Raw genomic sequence first — 18,650 nt, 5'->3', positions numbered from 1 at the left:
TATCGCAGGTTTCTTGTGTGACTGAACAGAAAAGTGTTTGACTTTAGGTGGGAGATGACGTAAAGAACGTTTTTTGTCTGTTCAAAGCAAGAGAACCTTCCTAACTATTTACATTTGCTTGTAGAAACGCTAGTTGTTCAATCTACTCAAGCTACGTTTAACAACAACTAACTGCAAACCTGAAACGATGTATTGTATTGAATTCCTTGCAGGAAAGCAAATTTAAAGAATAATTTGTTGTAACTTTTGATCTGTTGGATCCGGTTGTTGGGGGGCTCAGGGGGAGGGAATGGAGCAGGACCCAAGCTGTCAATATACCGCTGGTAATATTAGAGAGAAAATGCTAGTTTTCCAGCTAAAGTCCTCTTGGGGGGTGGGGTGGGCGTGCGGGAGCGTGTGTGTTTGGATGTGCAGATGTGTGTGCGGGTGTATGTGTTATTGCCCTCTAATGGATAGAATCCGAACGGCTCAGCTCTGCAGGCTCGTATGGCTTGCTGTAGCCAAACGTTATTTTCCGAGTGTCTGATATTTCACATTTTAGAAGAATCTTGTAGTGTTTATTTGTAAGTCTGAGACATCTTTTGTGGGTAACATTCCTTTGTTTGTGAAATTAATTTGAAATTCAGTAGGAAGTCCCATTGCTTAGAGAAGCGCCTTTTCTTTGTTCTCTGAAGTTTTATTTCAGCTAAATTATAACCACTTAAAATTGGCCATTTTATTTTCCTATTTTTACCATCGTGCTAAAACAATAACTCTTTATGAACAGAGAGTACTGTGTCTCTGTACAATGGCAACGTCAACAGCCATTGAGGGGAGCAGATGAGCAGAGCTCACCCCTTCTCCCCCCACCCCCCCCCCGCTTAATTACATGCCACGAGTGTCCCTGTCTCAACGCTCCTGACCGGAGCCCCACGTAACCGGCATCTGCTGAGCTCCTGCGGTGTGGTGGGAGAGGGAGGGAGCTCTTCATCTCGCTTCTCTGGCCCACACCTTGGCTGTAGGGGTCGTCCCCTGTGGCCACTTGCGCCCCATCCTGCCAAGCAGCTTCCCAGCTGCTTGTACCTGCCGTTTGCTTTCTAGGAAAAGCGGGGAAAAGCGTGTAACGTAACATTCAGAGAATGAAGTTTCAAGTCTCTGTGAGATTCATGATAAAGTCAAGTATTCTAGTGATGCAGGGTCAGTTAGGCTTTGTGTTCTTAAATAAAACTATCCTTGAAGGTAACTAGAATAACCTGAGAAGGAAGGCTGCAGGCTAGCTGGAAACTGGGTTTACAGTTGTTTGTGCTGACAGTTGTCCACTTCTACATGTTCTTTATAGTGGAATCCTAACATAGGCGTGTTTTTCCCTAGCAGGGCTCTGTTTTCATTCAGTAAATACTTTTGGGAGAACTATATTTCAGAACTACACTTCTCTCTGCAGCCATAGACTTTTCAAAATTTCCAGCGCTTGCTTTTGCGGTTGGATAACCATACAGTGTTTTGGAAACATAGCAGGACACTTGTTGCTCACCACTTTCTTCATCTCCAACTGTAGATGCATCACAGAGCAGCAGTGAATATCCAAGAGTTACCTTCCTCCCCTCGAGGAGGTTCGTGATGGTGGTGGTAGGCAGCATGGTTATTACAGAGAGGTTCCTGACAGATATGGATTGCAACAAGGCAGATATTCATACTTATGAAATCACGTAAATGTGCTGGGGAGACCAGCAACTGATTTCACGAAGCTCTGCTAAGGTACCTCCAATCTCTCTGGATGTTAAGTTTTAGCCGAGCCCCCACCAGATTTCAATTTATGGTCCGATTAACAAGCTGAATCTAATTTGGAAGAGCAGAAAGAACAGTTCGTTAATCAGATTCCCTTATAATGACTGTGTTGTCATGTGAATGACTTCTCTCAGGTGTGACAGAGGGCCAGGCATGCAGTACCGGCTGTTCCTGTCCCTCCCCAGGGCTGGGTGCTGCCTGCGCTCGACCCGCTCAGCTTGGCGGGCACGCTTTCACAAGGGACGATCCAGTGATCGAGAGCTTGCTCCTGGGAGCAAAAGAAGTTGTCCCTGGGGTTTGAGCTACTACAGTTTCCATTCATTGTGAAAACAGGAAAAAATTGCATATGTTAAGAGAGGCACAAAGGATATTGCAGGAGCATCTTCTCAGCCCAAGGTGGGGACTTCATCTGCATTTATAAATATTAGTGTTTTTCTTCTGAAAATGATGTTTCCTAGCACTACGGAGTGTTTTTTCTGAGAAAAGTTATTTTTCCGTTTACAATACATTGGCAGCCATTGTTTGTATTGTTTAGGATCACTTGAGGAATTTTTCTAAATGTTATTTTGATTTGATGACTTTGTTCATCAGTGAGTTTTGAAAGCTGTGATTGTTTAGGGCACTAGAAGGGTACAATACGTTACTGGGTCACATGCTGGCTTAATGCATGCCCATTGTGATGGCAGTAGTAATAGCACCGTTAAAGAACAAAAGGTAGCAACACATAGTAGCTCTGTATCTGGCCAATCCCCTCGAATTACCATAAATATTTGAGCAATCTGAATAGTTTTGGACTCTGTAGTAAAGCTTTCCTGTTCTTATCTGGCACTGAAGGAATGTGGAATAAAGTATTCATTTAACAAAGTATAAAAATATGTATGCTATGCAGTTATAATCATGTGTCATTAATCAGAAAATACTGCAGAAACTCTGACAAATTAAAAACACAAGGATGTGTCTGCAAGGGCTTTTTCAGTCATTAAAAAGCTGCTTCACCTCTCAGGCAAACTATTTAATGGCAACTTCTTGCTCAGTGTACTGACATCTTCAAAGGCTCTGACATCTGTCGGCCTTTGAACTACCATTAAAAAATATTATCCCATTTCCATTCTTTTATGCCCATTTTTTTAATTATAGCCCTTCTTTCAAGTTAGGAACATGGTTGGTTTAAATGATGCTGTCCTTTCGTTTTCAGCCACCCAGCTGCGGTTTGAATAAATTGATGTAGAATCAAAGGCGGGACTTTAAAGGGAAAAGGTTTGATGGACTTGGACTCCGAACCAGATGAGGTTTTATGATGAAAAGGGTTTAATCCCAGCACAGGCATCGCTTCTATCAGTTGAGCAGTACAAAGCGATTCATATATATAGGTTCACGAGAAATGATCTATTTTTTTTTTTAAACAGCACAGATCTCTTCAGGACTTGCAAATGTGGCATTAGCTAATATTCAGAGAGCTGATTTCCTTTCATCCACCAGAAGCTTATGATTATAGTACAGTTCTCGAATTGGAAATGAGAGCTGCAACACAGATTTAAAGCTATGCTGTCTGATTTGTATTCAATATACATGTCACTGCGGGACAAGCTGGTCTAGGCCGAGCTGGTTCAATAAAGGGAAAAACAGTTTCAGCATCTGAAATTCTGGGGGGTGGTGTGGGGGGGGTGGGAAGATACCAATTAATTCTTACCTGCTCTACCTGAGTGTTGTGTTGGATGCTTAGTAGATTACTATCATTTCTGAAGCTGTGCAAACAAACCCTTGTGATAATGTTTCTTTGGCATCTTTGGCATCTTTTGCATCAGAGGCTGCGAGCGAGTACGCAGCATTAATCAGTAATGGCTTCTAATGGAGTCATTTACATGGAAGGCAATGTTGGTTTTTCTGTGCCTGAGTTTCGGGGAGGTTTAGCAGCGACAGCCTTCCTATTCCTTTACAGTAATAGCCTTCATTAACGTGGTAGTTAGGCATGCACGGAGCAAACTGAAATATCTGACTTAATAAATGCATCATTTGTCAAAAATACCGCCTAGTGGTATTCAAGAAAAAAATCTTTTTATTAGTTTCCTCATCTTTGTGTTCATGTTAGTCAAAATGTGGTACACAAGCATGATTTCTTTTACATAATAAGTAATGCATAATAAGACTATGTCCTTCAGAACAGTGATGCTTTCCAGAAAAGTAAAGTAAAATTAAAAAAAAAAAAGTAAAAGCAGTAATTTCAAAAGTCTGCAAATTATGTCCTCTTAAAAAGACTGTGCTTCATTGTTGTACAGAAAGGAGCCTGCTCCATTTGGTCCTCTGCCTCCAGTCAACAGTTTTTCCTTCGAGCCCTTCCCACAACTGTTGTTCCCTGCCAAAGTATTCAGTTTAGGAGTAGTGCATTGTTCCTCATCTCTTAATGCAATTTTGAGGTTGGATTTATTTTATTTTTATGGCAGGATGTGTAGTAAACATAAACATGGACCTGTATGAATGGATTTATTTGATGGGTTATTTTATTTTGCTGGTATTTCATAGAGTTTGTGTGTTTACATTTAAACTATATATTAATATTTATTCAAAGTACAGTAGATTCAAAACAGTTGCATAAATAAATCTGAAGAAATTCCTGTCCCAGGATGCAGTGGCCTGTTTGTCATTCAGAAAACGAAGTGGCATCAACTGAATTCAAGGACAAACTGAGAAGGATGAAAAGGATAGAGATCAATGTAAAGGTGCCAGAGGAAGATACTGAGCCAAACATACTCTCGATTGCAAGAAAAGGAATGTTATGCACAGTTTTCATTTATTTTGTACACAACATCCTGTGATTGATCTTGTTTTTCTGAACTGGTAGCTGTGGAGCATGATGCGTCCAAAAGGTCTCTGAGCTCAGAAGAGCCACTGTCGAGATGATGGGATTAGTGCAACCAGCACTTGAGGATGAAGGTGCAGAGAGAGGGACTAGAAATGGTGTCAGCTATTGTGTGTGACAGCAGGTACCGTCATCGGATGCCCGTGACTCTGACCTGATGCCTAGGTTAGACTAAAGACTTCCTTCTCGAAGATTTTCATCCGCAGATGGAGGTGACAAATTTATCCACCAGATATAAGGATTGATGCTAAAGATAGTCAACTAGAATATGCTTCTTCCAATTAGAAGTTGATTTCAGAAGGGAGAAAGTCAAAAAGTTGCACATGTCTGTAATTTTGCATCTTATTTGTGTAAGCAGCTAACGTACTGATAAGAATGTCCCACAACTTATTGATTAACAGCAATACCGCAACCACTGTTACTGCCTTACAGAAATGAAGGCTCTTTGTAAAGGTAGAAACTTTAAACCTCTAAGTGACACAATTTTTATTTCTGAAGCTGCTGGATTTCAGGATTTCTGCCCACATGTACCGCCATTCATGAGACCTAGAATGAGGACTTCATGCTTGCTTTGAGACTGTCACCTTCAATACAGCAGATGACATCAGTAATGAGAGGTTCCCGCTGTATGAGGTTCTTCAGCGGAGCAGAACAGTACACACAGGCTAGTGCATTTCAGTCCTCTTCAGGCATCGGCCCAGAGAATAACAGCATTCAGTTCCTTAGTTGCCTTTGTGTGATTACGCTGGAGTCTTGAAAAAATTTATCTTTATCACCTTGATTAACTGTTAGGGCAGAGCTTGGACAGCAACGGGAACCACGAGTCTTCCTCAGGTCCCTCAGCCGCCTGTTGGGGGGCGTCACGGCAGGTCACCTGGACAGGAGTTAGTATCCAACGTTTGCGTTTCTACAAGTAGTAACTTCAGAAGTTGAAGATGGGAGGTATCTTATGTGTGAAGAGCTTATTACTTAGGCTTTTATCTGCATCTTGTCTTACGTCTGTCCTGTCAAGTTCTGCAGCCAATGCCATTTCCATTACAGTCACCATACATAAACCCCTTATGGGACGCGTGGGGTGAAACTTCTGGAATATTCAAAAGATGCACTTGCTTCGAGCAGTAATTTAAACAAATGCATCCAAAAGAGAAGTGTGTGATGCTTTTCTGAGTGGGTTTTTCTGGGGGGTTGGGTTTGTTGTAGCTTTTTTACTTCCAGTGAAGGCTTTTCGTTAGTTGACAGGGAAGAGACATTTCTCATAGACAATACAGCCTGCACCTCTTCTGGGGACAAATTAGGAATGATAATGCGTTTAATTTTGCTGCCTCATAGAGATGAATGTCTGTAGTAATCCTTAAATCTGTAATACATCGTGTCTGCATTTAAATCAGAATTACATGTTGTCCAGGAAATGTTAATGCTTTTAAATTTAATACATGCAAAATTTAAATGCAAATGTTTTTTAAAGCTTTGACTTAGGGGATGCTGGACACAGAAATACTCTCAGGCTGCTGGGTAGCTCTTCCCAGTCCACTGCAGAGATCCTCAGCCTCCATTGCTGTGTTCCGCAGCAGGAAAGTCTTCATCCAAAAGGAACACTTTCCTTTCACATCTTGAAATACCGAAAATAAAGCTTTAGATTTTTTCATAAAGGAAAACAGGGAAAACTAAACACGTGTCTGGTGTAATTTTCATCAATCGTCATTTAGGGATAGGTTGTTATGGTTTGTATGATGCAGCAAACCTGGTATTAGATAGAGATTTTTATTTTTTTAGCCACTCTATTTCATCTATATTCTGCTTTTACAAGCTATTTTAGGGGTTCACTGTGTTAAGCAGGTATTTATGACTGGTTGATTATTATTTTTCTTAATCTCCATCATGCGTAAGTTCCATTAGTGCAGTTAGGTAGATTGTTAGGTGCTCAGCTGAGTATCTCCGTTAAAGTTCTTAGCAGAAAGACAGAAGGAAAAGAGTCCTCCGCCTGATCCTTTCTGGGTAGGACTCTCAGTAGTCTTATTCAAATAATTTTGTTTATATGACGAAAAATACAAATGTAAACATTTCTTTCATCAGATAAAAAGAGAGGCGAAGGCTGGATGTTTTAATTTTTGACTCACTAATGTATTTTAAAGAAAATGCCATAAATCAGGTGATACGAAACTGTTCTGGATCTGTCTTCCAGGAAAAAGGGCCAAGTCTTTTACCAGCCTTACAACTGTTAAATGGAAAATGTGTTTACTTTTATCTCAATTTCAACTTGGGAAGTAATCCTTTTACTCACCAGCGCACTGTATTGTTTAGTTACACGTGTAGGGGTTTGACTAAAAATCACTTTATTAGGAAGGCAGTGACAATAACCAACCTATATGAAGTTCTGCTTTCTAGCTGCTGTTAACTAAATTGGAATCAAATGCACTTATGTAAATTAAGAAATCAAAGTAAGCGCCGTTAATTTTAAGCTCTTTGTGGAGCTGTTCAACTGGATGTCTCATTTTCTTTCTTCCTCACTGTCGTTGTCCGCCCCCCCCTTTTTTTTTTTTTTAAAAAAAAAAAAAAAAAAAAGCCCAGTTTGTAGCTTAAGTGCCATTTACATTAACCGGGATTTAGGCAACTAACTGGCTTCTTTAAAAGTCCAGATCTGTTTCAGCGCGCTCCTTTTTGGGGAAAAAATCATAAAAATTTGTGTTTTGCTTAATACCGCGTCACAGCAGGTCTCGAAAATTTGCTGCCCCTTTTTCACATGTAGTCATAGATGTAGAAACAAAAATGATGCCAGTATTTTCAGTGTCACTGTTCCTACTGGCGTTTTGATACCCATCTATTACATATTTCTTTTCAGCCTTCAGAAATACCTGGCAGAGTTAGTGAACAGTTTGGGGTTTAGATTACCTATGGAAAGGAAAAGTTGCCTAAGCATGTTTCTCTATAGGAATTGCAGGGATACACTCTTCATTTTCAATAACATTAATGAAAAAGAGCTAAGCAGAAGGTAACTAACTTCTCTTTATTGTTCTTCATGAGTCAACACTTCCGTGGTGGTTCAGGAAAATGCTGAAGTTGTAGAACAAGAGTAGACAAGATACAGCAAGCGTGTTACTAAGAAGTAAAATGTAGTCTTAAAGGGTGCTGGACTTTTCTTGGGACTCTGTTATGTGCAGGAGTTTGGGGTGGAGGGCGGGAGGTGACCGTGGTTTGAATGTGAAGAACAGGGTGATGTTTAGCCTCCAGCAGCACTGTACAGGTAGGGTGGTGTTAAACCTGCCCCCAGCCCTAACTAACACCCTAGTAGGTACAAAATAAGCAAGGTTGGTAGGAATATACTTTTATCAGATGCCTAAATGTTAGAGTTATTTTTCAGAGCATATACGATGTTGAAAAAATCCAAGTAAAGAATCTTACCAAGGAGGTTTGACGCTTAAAAGCAGCTTAATGCTGTTAAAATTAATAGAATAAATATGTAAGTTAGCAGCTCAGCACCTCACTTTACAAGTCCTAGTGGATATTTTCAAAAGAGATGTCAGAGGTGCATTTGCAAAGGTGAGAAGCTGGGATTGTGTTGAGATGGAGTTGATACACCTTTGCATAAGCCCTATAATACGGGAATTCAGATTTTACATTGGTGAACAGCAAACATTTTACTGTTAGTACTGTTTGCCATCTGCGCTGCTGTTACCTAAGTTTTTTTTTTTGATACTGAACATTCATCTGAGTCTAGAGAGCTGCCACTCTTTGTATGCTGTGCGAGTTAGGGAGTACCACTTTGGTTTGTGTAACGGCTTCCCTACAAGAGAATACCTAAACGTCATATTATACAGCCTGATTTATAAACTGCCAACGTTTGATTTAGGAATGCATTAATAACTTCACCCCATCACTGCAGTGTAGGCACATATAGGATGAAGATGCCTTCTAGTCAGGAAGTTGTGCAACGACACCAGTGTTACGGACGGAGTTTTTTCCCCTCGAGAATGAGAACATTGAAGTATGCACAAAATACTGTATAAGCATAGAGTAAAATGCATCTCTTTGAGTACTGAAGTTTTAGCTTTGCTGATCTTTAATGTTTCCAGGAAGTACTAAACTACTGATAGACTACTTACAATGATGGTGGTGCTACCAGGGCTCCTGTGCTTCCATGATTTCAAGAGCTTGCACAGCCCCATGCTTTTTGGAAGATTCCTTCAGTGCTCCTAGGAGGTGAGACCAACCTGTTGGTCATTGAACTGTTGCTCGTTTTCACTTCACTTCACACCATTTCATTTATCTGCTCCCTTAATTACCATATTTATGGGCCTGTGTGTTCTTACCCAAAAGGCATTTAAACTTGACAGTGTAATAGATTGTGCTGTGAAAGCTAAATAGCTGTTTATTACTTATCCTTGTTAATTTGTGCTTGGCCACATCATTACCCATGTGATAATGTGCGTGACATTTGCAGTAGTTTTCTTTGCAAATCAAATCTATCTTTTTAAGCATTCATAATATTGACAAGTTGCTGATTTTACCAGTCACAAGAGAAACTGAACAATAAATTCTTAACATATATTAATTGAAATTGCTGTAATATAAAAAATATTTTCAATATAGTTGGTTAAAATGGACATAATCGAGTTAATTACAAAACTTTAGATGGGGGTAGTTGCCTAAAACGAGAATGGAATCAAGTGTAAGACCTATTACTGTGACTTGGTGAAACTGCAATCGTAAGACTGATTAATATAAACCAATTTTGTTTTAAACACAAATGAACATTACACATCTTTGAAGGTCTTACAGCTGTACTTTTTTTCTAAGCTTAGGGCTACAAACAAATAACGTGTTTACTTTTTTGCCATTCTTTTATGTTAGATGCATTGCTTATTTTTATGATGTCGGAGAAACTTGTATTATCTGTTTCTCAGGGCTTTCTAAAGCTTTGGTGGTTTAAACTACTTTAGCTTTCATATTAATAATCCCTCCTAAGGTATTTTACAATAAGTATGCCACCAGTTGCTGTGTGTCTGGGATGGTATGCCTCATCCACCTCTTCTGGGACGTTGTACCGATCGTGGGTAAAAAGGGAGTCATTGTCACCACTGAATCACTGGGAGTTTCTACTTTGTTCCTTATTTTCCTTTTAATTCTTCATCATCAAAGTGAGATTTGTTTTTACTACAGACTTCCTTTCCCTTGACTGGCCTGATCTCCTTTCAAAAATAATCTGCTACCCAATAACCAGCGTTACGTATACCTCATCCATCTCTGTCACATCACGCCAGTGTAACAAGACACAAACAAATCTCCCTTTCAGAGGGTTCAGCTGACGGTCCCGCATCGCGCACTGTTCGCGTGCAGGCGCTGATTTTAATATTCTTCCAGTGGAGAAAATGCTGAGACAGTGCTGGCACGTGGAGGCAGAAGGTGGTTCTAACAGGGCTGTTACGGGCTGATATTTTCCGTTATTATCCTAGAAAGGATCATTGTGATCATCTAACCTGACAGTTCATGTCTGAGCTAAGTCCGTGGAACTGCTCAGAGGTTTTGGGGGGTGGTGTTCATTTTTTTAAAATGTTACGTGCAAGCCAAATTCAACACGGCACATTGAGACCTACGCAGTCATCTTCTGCTGAAGCCAAGTTAGCCCAACGCAGAAGAATTTTGGAACTCCCATTTGAAGGGTTGTCCTGATCCACTTGAGAACTGCAGTGGCCTTTGTAAGCGATGCGCTATTTCAGCAGCCGGAGTACGCTCAGCAGCGGAGAGTGGTGAAGGGTTATTGCAGCCTCATCTGCTGGGAGATGTTAGTCACTTACTGTACAAGCTGCTGAAGCAACACCTAAATGACTCTAGATCTGAGCCTCAGGGAATAAGTGCAGAGTGGATTTGATCTTTGCTCTGCACTGCCTTGTTGATGTGACTTTAAAGTGCCTTTGACACTCTTTGGAGCTGAATGTGGCGATGGGGTGGATGTGGTTTGGTGTGTAAGACATTGAGAGGGAGACAGTGGAGTCCGTGTATTCCGTCGCTGTGAGTATAAAAGATGCAGTCATGCTTCAGCCTCTTCCTTAGAAAGTGATCCAAGTAAATGCTTCATGGGGTTGAAGTAGTTGCTCCTGAAAAATAAAGGGAATATTATTTTTATTTTTTTTTAATTAGAATGTAGTCATTTGGTCCATTGCTCATCTCTGTTGCATGTAACTGTTGCAGAGTTTCAGACATCAGCAACAGATTTTAATTTAAACGTTTTGCCAACTTTGTATTTTCTTATGCAATTTACTTTTTAAAATTAAGAGCACATGTTTTCCTTCCAAATAACTTGCAGTACATTTATTGGCATTTTAAATAGGCCAAAGTGAGTGAGCAACCTTCTTTTTTTCTTTCAAGTCTATTTTTTCCCTACAGGCAAATTGCTGTGGGCTTATGACCCACCCTTTTTATGACACTATTTCAGCACAGATATTCTTGGTTAGAATTCTAAGTTATTCCTTTGAAACAGAAATAGAAGTCACCATCTCAGCTAGCAGTTTCTTCAGCTATGGGATTGTCATATAAGGGTGCCATATAAATTCATATAATCTCTAAACCCATGCAGTTTGCATATTTGTATTTTTGTTCCATTTGGGATACTCTGTAAGCTAGCGTTTTCTTTCTATTTGTTTTCCTGTGTGTGGATTAATACTCATTTTGCAAAATGCTTTTGTTTGGGGCACGCTGCTATGGCATGGCCATCCTGTGGAAACACTGCGAGCTTCTGCTTTCCTTGTAAAAAAGATACAGATCTCTTTTGTTTTATTTGCTCATACCTATACAAATGAAATAAAGACCATAACGTTTTGATCCATAAAGGCAGCAAGCAGCAATAAAACTTCGGACCTGTTGTATAGTTTGAAGTCTTTATTTCTTAAGTTTAAGCCTTGTGTTTAGCACAAGAATGATTTGCCCTGGTGGAGTGTTTAAGGTGTATTTCTCACAGCAGCTCTTGTACCCAGGTTGTTGTTTGGACCATGCAAACAATTTGATAGGCATGGCTCACAAATGTGGATTTGAGCAGCCAGGAAAAGAATTTAAGAAACCAATACTGAGCAAGAGGGTTCAATTTTACAAAGAAACCGTGCGTTCCGATCTCAAGCATGAGAAGTGAGCTTTTGTAATTGCATCTTTTGTTTTTCCCCAGAACTGTTAACAGAAGACGGTTACTCTAAAGTTTTATATTTCATGGATTTTTCACAACTGAGAATTATGTCATCTTGGGCTTTTTTTCCTAGTAGTACTAATGTGCCTACATTTAAGTCTAATTATAGTTGTTTAAACCTGGCATGTGGAATAGCAGGATCTTAGTGGTGGGAAGTTTGGGATACATTTCCTTTAGCAGTTTGAAGACATCCGTGTCGCACCAAGTTGTCTTATGCAGCAAGTTGTTCGGTTGTAAGCTGCTTCTGCCAGTGACTTTGTTTATGGGGAAAAAATAATCTGGCTGTGAGAACTAGACTTACTTTAAGTAATTGACAAGAACTGTGTCTGTGATCCCCAATATAAGCTTTTCCCAGTCACTTTGGAGAGATTAGATGTCTCTTAACATCATCTTACTAGCAGTGAAGTTGCTCCAAAAGGACTCATTTAATCATATTAGTTTCGCTGCCATCACCCCGTCTTCAGATTCTTTCTTCTTTCCTAATAGAACCAAATCTGCTTTTGCCATCTATTAGGTCCAACATTAATGCGCCTTTGCATATTAATTACTGTTACTTTACCTATAACATTCAGCCCACTATCTTTTGGCTCCCCACTTTTGCCTCGGAAGGCTTGGAGCTGTTACTACTTCCACGTGGCAGTAGAAAACACTGTATTGTGCTATTCAATTTTCTAAAGGTTTTGTATGAGAATTATTGAATATAGGATGAAGTAAAGTGGAGAGACCTAACAGTTGAGTTGGGAATTCACCCAATCTCTATTTGGGCTTGTAATATGATTTATGAATGAATTTTCCCTATATTATAAGAAGTTAGCCTTAGCTCCTTATCCTAGAGATTTTATCAAACTTTTCAGGAAACTTCTGAGCAATGTAATATCTTAGTTTCACTTATACGGGGGGGGGGGGGGGGGGGAAGAGTTTAAGGATTTTTTTTTTATTTAAAAAAAAAGGAGGAAAAAGCAAGTGGTAGTGGGAGGGGGGATGAGCTCTCAAAAAGAACACTCACAGATTAAAAGGTAATTGTTACTGTTCCAGGCAGGACTTGCAGTGGAGTGGCTATTAAAAACCCAAATGCTACATATGTCAGTTTAGAACTCAGCGAGTATCATCCTGTAGAAATTGTAGCTGTTATCTTCATTGACCTAGTATTTCTTTGGTTAAGTAGAAGCCAGTTAGGCTATCGGGTTTTTTAAATGCTCTTGAGGTGAAATTATTTTCCAAAAGATTTATAAAAGTATATTGTAGATTGTCATTATAGACTAAAAAGTACTTTACATTTTTCATCTGTGTACAGATTTAATTAAAAATTAAACATGTGTAGAGGAAAAGATCAGGAAAGGAAGGAAAGGATCCAGTGCAGATTATACTATATGAAACATATGTATGAGATGATGCTGATATAGCTGAAGTATGTGACCCGTGTTATACTGCTGTACACAAATTATGTGCTCATTCCATCTCTACGCACACACACACAGAATTTTACCTTTGACGTAGTAGGGAATAATGCCAATGAGTAATTAAGAAAGCATGGAAGCAAAAGTCAGTCCTGTGATAAGTTTCCAAGATGGTTAATATTATTTAATACATGTTACAGCTGTGATAGCTGAAGGACACAACTGAAGGTTTGAGGGGAGACATGTATTTTATTATACCATATAGTTCAATTAGTTTGAAAAAAATAGGCAAACTTTCAAGCCTCAATGTGTTTTTTTTTTATTTTTTTCTTTCTTTCTCTCAGATCACAGTGTTTGTAACTGTCTGTCTTGGGATGTTGATGTACAAGGCAATATATCTGATAGTAACTCATTTCCCAACTTTGGTCAGAAATGAATGTTTCTTTTTGAAAGGTTTGTAGTAATGTGGTTCTCGGGGACTGCAAATAGATGGTTTAGCTGAACACAGACAGTACATTAAAAATGTCTAAAGAAGAAAAACAGTAGTTGGAGAGAGAAATCAGTTCAGAGCTCTAAAATCAATAACTGGCATTCCAGGGCAATGGGATCTGTAAATATACAATCAATTTTCATCGGATTTTCTTGTGAAACTTTAAATAAGCTTGAGCCAAGTCACCTACATCTGTTTGGTAGAACATCAGTTTCTTGTCTCAGTATTGTCACATTTCTATGACACAATTCCAGGGAGCTGTGAAGTTACTTGTAAAGCAGGGAGGAGGAAGGGGGAAATACTGTGTGAGTTTTTTCATGAAAATGCTCATTTTCAGAATTATATTTATGAATGGAAACACATATGTGCTTGCAACACCATAAATGAGAGTTAGCTGTAAGGACAACTGGTTTGCGTCCCAGGTGTGATGCTGCTATACTTCATTTAAGAAGCTACAGAAGAAATGCATTAGAAGAGTAACTAGTAAGAGTTATGTGCAAGTGTAATTCCAAAGTAATAAATGCGTACTCTACTGCTGCTACTGTAACATAGCATTGTGTATTCTGTATGCTGTAGGAGTAACACCACATATAACTGCTGCTGTGTTGCACGATGTGTTTTGCCTCCCAAGGACCGAAGGATAATCTGTGATCACACAAAAGAGAGTTGTGGATTCTGAAGTTTGTCTCTTGCATTTTAAAGGTTGTGTATCTTATCTGTGCTGTGTTTGCAGAGTCATAAGGGTTCTCTGCATTGCCCCGTATCATCCTCTCTCGGCGTGCTCCAGTTCCCTCACCCGGAGGAGGGTGTTCTTTGATACGTTCCTGGTGCGCATTAGCACGTTACGATGAAATACGGTCTATAATCTGTAGCAGCGATTGAGAAATGATTGATGATACACTGATATCTCATTAGAAGGTGGCAGGTCGTTTCTTAAGGGAAAAAAAAAAAAAAAAGAAGACATGGGCATCTCATGTAGTGATTACAGGCCAAAATAAATTTCTTCACCTTTGGGGTACCCTCTTCAAAAAGGTAAATCTAGCTCCATCCATGATTTGGGCAGGGGGAGCTGTATTCATCTGCACGTGTGAAGAGAAAGGGAAGAGCAATAAGAGAATCATTTAAGTCTGCTTCCTACCCCAGCTTAGCAGCCTGTCAGAGAAAATCAAGTGGGTTTTGGTTTGTGGGTGTATTTATTTATCATTTTTTTTTACTTTGTTCTTGGTTTCAGGTTATCTGTGATATGGAGAACCAAATCCACAAGCTGAGGGAAGAGCTTGTCCAGGTGAACGCTCAGTGGAAGAATCAGCTGCTGGAGCTGAGCCATCAGTGGGAAGAGGAGAAGCAGAGGGCAGCTCGAGACCATGAGACAGCAGTGAATAAGCTGAAAGTGGAGGCAGAAAAAATGACATTAGACCTGAAAAAATTTCATGTGTCAGAAACAGAGGTGGCCTTGGACAAGGTAAGAGGCTCACACAGGGCTGCTGCTTGTGGCATGGCAAAGCGGCAGCCATCACCCCAAAAGTCAGATAAGCAAAGTTTTACTGAGGAGAAATATTTAGGGGTCACTTGGGCTGAAAAATGAGATGTATACTGTAGATCTGACATGGGATGCCGCGATCACAACGTGAGTTTTGTGGTTCTACAACGATGGACCTGGAGCACGCAGTGGCAGCGGCTGCTGCTGGGGCCGTTTTCCCTGGGAGCGGTGCCAGGGCAGCACCTTCCAGCCGCGGTGAGTGCGGAACGGGGATGACCATGTGGTCCTCGGGAGCTGGCGGGACTTCAAAAATCCAAAGGATTTCAAAAGCAAAGCCAGCCAAAGACTAGGCTAATCACTTTTCCTTTGCTGGAATAGGTAGAGTAGAAAGGGCAGCTCTGTCTAACCAAGCTTTTTCTCTGTTAAAAAGTGGGGAAGTTCTGAAGGAGGAATAGGTTCAGGCTAAAACTGCAAGGAAATTGGTCTAGTTGGTCACAGTGGCTGGTCTGCTTTTGGCTGCATGCACCGGGTGAGCAAGGGCTCTGTGAAAGGCTTGAAAATACAAATTAACATTTTAGAGGCATCAAGACTCCCCTGCCCCGTGCTGTTCGGTGGGGTCACAGGCTGCGCATCAGTGCTTGCTGAGCATCCCCTGGTACCAGTGTCTGAATTCAAGTATTTCACCACATTACGGATGATATCAGCTAAAACTTGGGAGTTTTATTTCATAAGCTAAACTAAAAAAAAAACCCTACTTAGTATTTGTGGTAGATGCTGTGTATGTAAGCAGATAGTTGTTGAAGTATCTTTTATATGCATTCATGTAATACATCATACGTTTTATTGCAAAGTGATGTTGAGTGGCACAAATTAACGATCTGCATATGCTGTTTGAACAGCCTTTGTGAAAGTGACATTTCATTTACCTGCGTCAGGTTCTTGGTCTGTAATTTTAAACAGCATTTGGAGGATTATGTTGGAAATCAGCCAGTCTGAAGCCATTAAAATGGCTGTGATCAACAATTCAGAATCTTTTCTGAATGTAAGGAAAGCTCCGCTTGGCATAATTATTTAAAGCCAAGGTCACAGAAAGTATTTAAACCTTTGAAATTCATCATTAAAGGATTAATTTTAACTCAGGAAGACATTGTCATTTTTGCTTAAAAATGGAATTTGAATCTCAATTCTTTTCTTTCTTTGATCTTTTTTTACATGTGTAGTATAGCAAAAGAAAAGTTAACTTCTTTACATCCTCAAATTAAAGTTACAAATAATCCTTCATAGGGCAATATCTTTAATACTCTTGAATTGTCATTTCTGTCAGAAATAGTATTTTTTTAATTTGTTGGATTTTTTTCTATTTTTCAAAAAAACCCCTTTAATTTTAAGCTATATTAACTGCTATTGAAATTGTTTTTATTTAACCTACTTCCCCATTTTTACCTCTAATTAGATGAGCACATGTTGAGTAGAAGATAGGAGGGGGGAAAAAAAAGTATCTCTGTTGGAAAGTCTTTCACAGACATGTGAAAATACCTTGCATTACCTTCAAAAAAACCCAAACCATTTAACATTCTGCTTCGTCTCTGTCTTCCAAATGTAGAGCTGTGGAAATTGGCCACAAAGTCCAAAAGTTAAAGTAGCTTAGAGGGCAAACTCCATTTAAAGCTCACAAGTTACAGTTTCGGCTAACTTGGTTCGAATCTTGATCCTATTAAATGCTGCAGAACTTTGATGAAGGAGATTTTATCCAAGTGGGGGGTTAGCAAAAAGCATCTTAATTGCAGCATGAGTTTTGAAACTTGGTTTTAAAGGTCTTTTTATTTTTCTAGCAAATCTTGTTACCTTGAAATTTAGGACAATATGGGAGCAAAATTTGTCCTCTAATTTGATATTTTTTTTCTGCCAAGTCTGTAAAGATTGCTTAAAAATCCAAAGGGAAGCTGAATGTCACTGTTCAGGCATGGAACATCTGACTGTCCAGATTTTCAGGAGGTTGGTCCATTCCCAAGTGAAGGATCTCATTCCTCTGTGGTCTGTGTTGTGAGTAATACTGATTTCTGCGTGGCTTGCTCAGTGTAATTGTGGACTGTCGTTCACGTGAACATGATGAAATACAAAAGAAATGACAAACACTTAAGTGAAAAGAAAAATTGAAGTAAACATGGGGTAGAAGGAGATACAGGATTCATATGGCATTGCCCTCCCCGTAGCCCTGCCACAGTGTGGATGGCAAGGAGGAGAGCAGGGGGCAGAGGAACAGTTTTCATTGCCAGCATGCTGGACATTTAAATATTTGTTGGTATTCGTAGACAGCTTTTCAATATTTAGGGCCACATAATTTACCAAGGTCTTTCATTTTTTGTTGCTTAAAAATCTCAACTTTAAAGATGGTACGTTGTTTATTGCAATATTTCATTCATTTTGTTAGTGATTACAGCGTGCAATGCTAGGAAGTTGCTCAATGAGCATAGTACGAGAATGTTTTTGAACCTGTGATTCTAAAAGCAAATATCTTTTGACAGATATTGCATCTCCCGGTTGCTAGGGAATGATAAGTGGGAAAATATTTAACAGGTTGCCAAATGGCACCACGTAACCTGCACTATAGAAAAATAAACACGGCATCTGCTGTTGTGGAAATAATAACAAAGGTGCGTTGGGTTTGCATGGCAAGGTTTTCATAGGGGGGTCTGCAGGGGTGGCTTCTGTGAGGAGCTGCCAGAAGTTTCCCCTGTGCCTGCTGGCTCCAAGAGGGACCCGGTGCTGGCCACAGCCAAGCCCATCGGCCACGGGGGTGACAGGTTCACAGGGGGTGGGTGGGACAGTGGGGCAAGGGCAACTTCAGCCAAGGAGAGGAGTGAGTCCGTGAGAGCAGCAGCCCTGCAGGCACCGGGGCAGGGCAGGGCGGGCTCCAGGCACCAGGGCCGACAGTCCCCAGCAGCCCGTGATGAAGCCCATGGTGGGGCAGGGGGATGCCCGAAGGAGGTGGTGACCCCGTGGGCAGCTCGCGCTGGAGCAGGTTTGCTGGCAGGGCTGGTGCCCCTGTGGGGACCCTGCTGGCGCAGGCTGCTCCTGAAGGGCTGCAGCCCATGGAAGGACTGGAGAGAAGTTCATGGAGGACTGTCTCCCATGGGAGGGACCCCAGGCTGGCTCAGGAGCCCTGTCCCTGCGGAGGAGGGAGCAGCAGGGGCAACGTGTGATGAGCTGACCACAGCCCCATGCCCGTCCCCTGTGCTGCTGGCAGGGCGGAGGGAGAGAAATCAGGAGCAAAGTTAAGGCGGTGAGTAAGGGAGAAGTGGGAGGATGGTGTTTTTAAGATTTGGGTTTATTTCTCATTCTCCTGGTAATAAATTAAACTAATTTCCCCGAGTCAGGTCAGTTTTGCCTGTGACATTAATTGGTGAGTGGTCTCCCTGTCCTTATCTCAGCCCTCTATAACTTATCTCATTCTGTTTTCTCTCCCCTGTCCAGCTGAGCAGAGGAGTGAT

General features: G+C 40.6%; 1 protein-coding gene across 4 annotated transcripts in view; it reads left to right on the top strand.

Moving 5' to 3' along the window:
* Positions 1–18,650, top strand: part of CEP112 (centrosomal protein 112) — a 171,517-nt gene that overhangs the window by 93,412 nt on the left and 59,455 nt on the right. For all 4 annotated transcript variants that reach the window (XM_037405009.1, XM_037405025.1, XM_037405018.1 and 1 more), the window contains one exon: positions 14,911–15,141. In XM_037405009.1, coding sequence (XP_037260906.1) covers positions 14,911–15,141 — 231 coding nt within the window. The remainder of the gene's footprint in view (positions 1–14,910; positions 15,142–18,650) is intronic.

Source organism: Falco rusticolus, chromosome 1 (genome assembly GCF_015220075.1).
Source record: "Falco rusticolus isolate bFalRus1 chromosome 1, bFalRus1.pri, whole genome shotgun sequence".
NCBI classification, from domain to species: Eukaryota; Metazoa; Chordata; class Aves; order Falconiformes; family Falconidae; genus Falco; species Falco rusticolus.
This window is presented reverse-complemented; position numbering and strand designations above follow the sequence as displayed.